Source organism: Helianthus annuus, chromosome 11, assembly GCF_002127325.2.
Source record: "Helianthus annuus cultivar XRQ/B chromosome 11, HanXRQr2.0-SUNRISE, whole genome shotgun sequence".
In the NCBI taxonomy this organism is placed as follows: domain Eukaryota; kingdom Viridiplantae; phylum Streptophyta; class Magnoliopsida; order Asterales; family Asteraceae; genus Helianthus; species Helianthus annuus.
Window position 1 is genome coordinate 30,952,361 of NC_035443.2, and position 4,264 is coordinate 30,956,624.

Sequence of the window (4,264 nt, forward strand, 5' to 3'; positions counted from 1 at the left end):
ACTTTCATTTGGAAACATACGACTCCATTTGCAACACTATTGGAGGTCAAGGGTTTTCTGCGGATGATGTCAAGTTGGTCCTTTTCCAATTTTCCCTAGAAGATAAAGCAAAGAGATGGTTTCACACTTTGCCCTCCGCGTCCATTTTTACATGGGCCGACATGCAGCAAATATTCTTGGATGAATATTACACTTCTCAAAAGACCAATGATGCTAGAAGAGGTTTGTGAAGTTTCCAACAACAATCGGGGGAGATGTTTCATGAAGCCTTCGAAAGGTTTAATATGATGTTACGGATTTGCCCTCATCACGGGATCCAACTTTGGGAATTGTTGAATGCGTTTCATGAAGGGTTGAGTTCGGAGGATGCACGGGATCTAATGTTGATCACTAATGGTACATTCGGTACGAATTATGAACATGTTAATTGGGCATTTTTAGAACAAATGGCGGTGAATTCGAAGAGGAAAGCTCAATCTTCAAGGCGGGCAAGGCATGTGACACAAAGGCCACAAGTGCATGGAGTAGAGAGTGGCAATGTTTAAACTACGAACCAAGTGTACAACGTGTGCACTAACTGTAATGAAATAGGTCACACGGCGGAAGTTTGTGTAGTGGGGGTAGTTGATGAGCAAGTAGAGGAAGTTATTGCGATTCAAGGAGGGGGTGGTCGAAATTTCAACATGAACTCCAACACATACCACCCCGGGTTACGAAATCATCCTAATTTCCGTTATGGGAATCCGGCGAACCAAGCTAACCCAAACTTTCAAGGAGCTCAAGGTAACTTTGCACCTCGTCAACAATACAATCAAGGCAACTATCGGGGTGGAAATAATTATGGTTATCAAGGGCAATTTCAACAAACGGGTCAAGGTGGTTCGGGTCAAAGTTCATCAAGCGGGAATGAAGTCATGGATATGCTTCGGGCTATGCAACAAGATATGCAAAAGCGGAATCAACTCGATGAAGTCCGAATGCAAAAGGATGAGGTTCGTGACAAGAGCATCCAATCACTAACAACCCAAATGGGTCAATTGGCTACCGATGTGGCGGAGTTGAAGAAAGGTAAAGGCCAACTTCCTAGTGACACCAAGGTAAATCCGTCTCATGGTTTGTCAAGAGATAATAATGTTAATATTAGTCATGTTAGTGTATTGAGTAGTGGCAAAGAATTTAAAGCAAATTTATCACCAGGTTTGGTTGAGGGGGTAGTTGAGGATGTTACGGGTAATGAGAGTGATGATGAAGTTTCACCGGTTGTTCCTAAAAATTCAAATGTTAAAAAACCGGGGTTGGGTGAAAATGAAAAGAGTGAAAATGATAAAGGTGGACCGAGTCAAGTCCCGTTTCCATCGGCTTTACTTGACCCGGGTAAGAAAAACTTTATTGCATCAAGAGGTCCCCAAAAAGAAGAATTGTGGGATATGTTTAAACAAGTAAAAATCAATCTTCCACTACTTGATGTAATAAAACAAGTACCCGCTTATGCTAAATTTCTAAAGGAATTATGTACACAAAAAAGGCAACAAAAGAAAAAAAGGCCTAAGCGGGTAGACTTGACCGGGCAAGTAAGTGCGGTTTTGAACGGGGAGCTTCCCCCTAAGCTCAAGGATCTGGGTACGCCATTGATAAATATACAAGTTGGTAATTTTCAAATGGCAAAGGCGTTACTTGATCTTGGAGCCGGGGTGAGCATTTTACCGGGGGGCTTATATGACCAATACGATTTTGGTCCGTTAGCAAGAGTAGAGACAACGGTCGTTTTAGCCGATTTGTCTCATTAGCTACCCCGAGGGATGGTTCAAAACGTGATTGTGAAAATTGATGAGTTCTATTACCCGGTTGACTTTTTAGTCTTGGACTACTCATCCGCGGACCCAAAACAACAACAAAATGTTATTTTGGGTCGGCCATTTTTACTAACAATTCTGATGCTATTGGTGTTGATGAGTGTTTCATGGCAGATTTAGTCGATGGATGCAACCCACATGAGTAAGAGGAGGATGGCATATATATTTGTTTGTGTGATTTTTTTGAACATGTACATGCGTGTGCACTAGGGGTTGAAGAAGAAAAGCAGGATGCTATGGCGTTGAAGGAAGGTCGACCACCATGGACTCATCAATTTGAAATCTTGCCGGTGGAAATAAACTCGGGTACTAGACCATCATTAGAAGAACCACCAAGGTTTGAGCCCAAAGACTTGCCAAGCCATTTGAAGTATGCGTTTTTAGGGGATAATGACACACTACAAATTTAGAGATGGCGCAAGAACGAGCTTTGTTGGAAGTTTTGAAGGAAAACAAGGGAGCTATTGGATGGACAATTGCCGATCTCAAAGGAATTAGTGCATCCATCGTCATGCACAAGATTATTACCACCGACGATGCAAAACCGACACGAGAAGCTCAAAGGCGATTGAATCCGAACCTAAGGGAGGTAGTAAAGAAAGAGGTAATCAAATGGTTGGATGCGGGAATTATCTATCCGATTTCGGATAGTGCTTGGGTAAGTCCTACCCAAGTTGTGCCTAAGAAGGCCGGTATTCAAGTAGTCAAGGATGAAAGTGGTGAACAAATTGCCACCCGACCGGTTACCGGGTGGCGGGTATGTCTTGACTACCGCAAATTGAATACCACCACTTCTAAGGACCATTTCCTGCTACCTTTCATTGACCAAATTATTGAAAAATTATCGGGTCAAAAATATTATTGTTTTTTGGATGGGTATTCGGGTTACAATCAAATAGCAATACACCCAGATGACCAACACAAGACCACCTTCACTTGTCCATATGGTACCTTTGCCTTTCGGTGAATGCCATTTGGCTTGTGCAATGCACCAGCAACCTTCCAACGATGTATGATGAGTATTTTCTTGGACATGGTTGGAGAGTCGCTTGAAGTGTTCATGGATGACTTTTCAATCTTTGGCACTAGTTTTGAATCATGTCTCAACGAATTACAAAAGGTTTTAAAAAGGTGTGTTGAGAAAAATTTAGTGCTTAGTTGGGAGAAAACTCATTTCATGGTGCAAGAGGGCATTGTGTTGGGTCATGTGATATCGGAGAGGGGCATGGAGGTGGACAAGGCAAAAATACGGGTAATATCATCTTTGCCACCACCTAAAAATGTTAAGGGTGTAAGGTCATTCTAGGGACACGTGGGTTTTTATAGACGTTTCATCAAAGGTTTTAGTGTTATCACAAAGCCTTTATGCAATTTGTTATTAAAAGATGTTCCATTTGACGTTACTGACGAATGTTTGCAAGCATTTACTGTTTTGAAGGAACATTTGGTCAAAGCTCCCATCTTGCAACCGCCGGATTGGTCAAAGCCATTCGAGATCATGTGTGACGCAAGAGACACTACAATTGGTGCAGTTTTGGGTCAACGAGTTGATAGGAAGCCGGTGGTAATTTATTATGCAAGCAAGACTTTATCCGAAGCGCAACTGAATTACACCACAACCGAGAAGGAATTATTAGCGTTGGTGTATGCTTTGGATAAGTTTCGCTCGTATATTTGGGGGAGCAAAGTGGTGGTATATTCGGATCATAGTGCGGTCCGGTATTTAATGGAGAAAAAAGATGCCAAGTCTCGTTTAATCCGGTGGGTACTATTGTTACAAGAGTTCGATTTAGAGATCCGAGACAAAAAGGGAAGTGAGAACATAGTGGCGGATCACTTGTCTCGGATCCCGGTGGAAGGAATTGATGATATTAGTGAAATAAATGAAAGTTTTCCCGATGAGCAACTCCTAGCTGTTTCCACTTTTGTTGCACCGTGGTACGCTCACTACATAAATTACTTAGCCATGGGTGCCATCCCAAATCATTGGACCAAGAAGCGAAGACAACAATTTATGGTCCAAGTGAAGCAATATATTTGGGATGAACCGGATCTTTTCAAGATCGGGCCGGATCAAGTCATTAGGAGGTGTGTACCCGAAACGGAGGTGTTGGAAATTTTGAACCATGCTCATTCATCCGCATGTGGAGGTCATTTCAGTGGGCATAAAACGGGTTACCGGGTTCTCTCATGTGGGTTTTATTGGCCCACAATTTTCAAGGATGCTTGTGAGTTTGCAAGGAAGTGTGTGAATTGTCAAAAGATGGGAAGCATTTCGAAGAGGGATGAGATGCCACTACAACCAATCTTGGTTGTAGAAATATTTGATGTATGGGGCATTGACTTTATGGGCCCCTTCCCGAATTCGAATGGTTTTCTATATATTTTGGTGGCGGTGGATTACGTCTCTA

General features: G+C 42.4%; 1 protein-coding gene across 1 annotated transcript; it reads left to right on the forward strand.

The window, feature by feature from the left end:
- The first annotated feature begins 1,028 nt into the window (after nt 1-1,028).
- On the forward strand, nt 1,029-1,787 carry LOC110888037. The gene has a single exon (XM_022135582.1). The coding sequence runs from the start codon at nt 1,029-1,031 to the stop codon at nt 1,785-1,787; it is 759 nt and encodes a 252-aa protein (XP_021991274.1).
- The last annotated feature ends 2,477 nt before the right edge of the window (nt 1,788-4,264 follow it).

What these genes read in the sequence shown, in the direction of transcription:
- LOC110888037 (XM_022135582.1), top strand. Translation starts at nt 1,029, where the DNA reads ATGGGTCAATTGGCTACCGATGTGGCGGAGTTGAAGAAAGGTAAAGGC.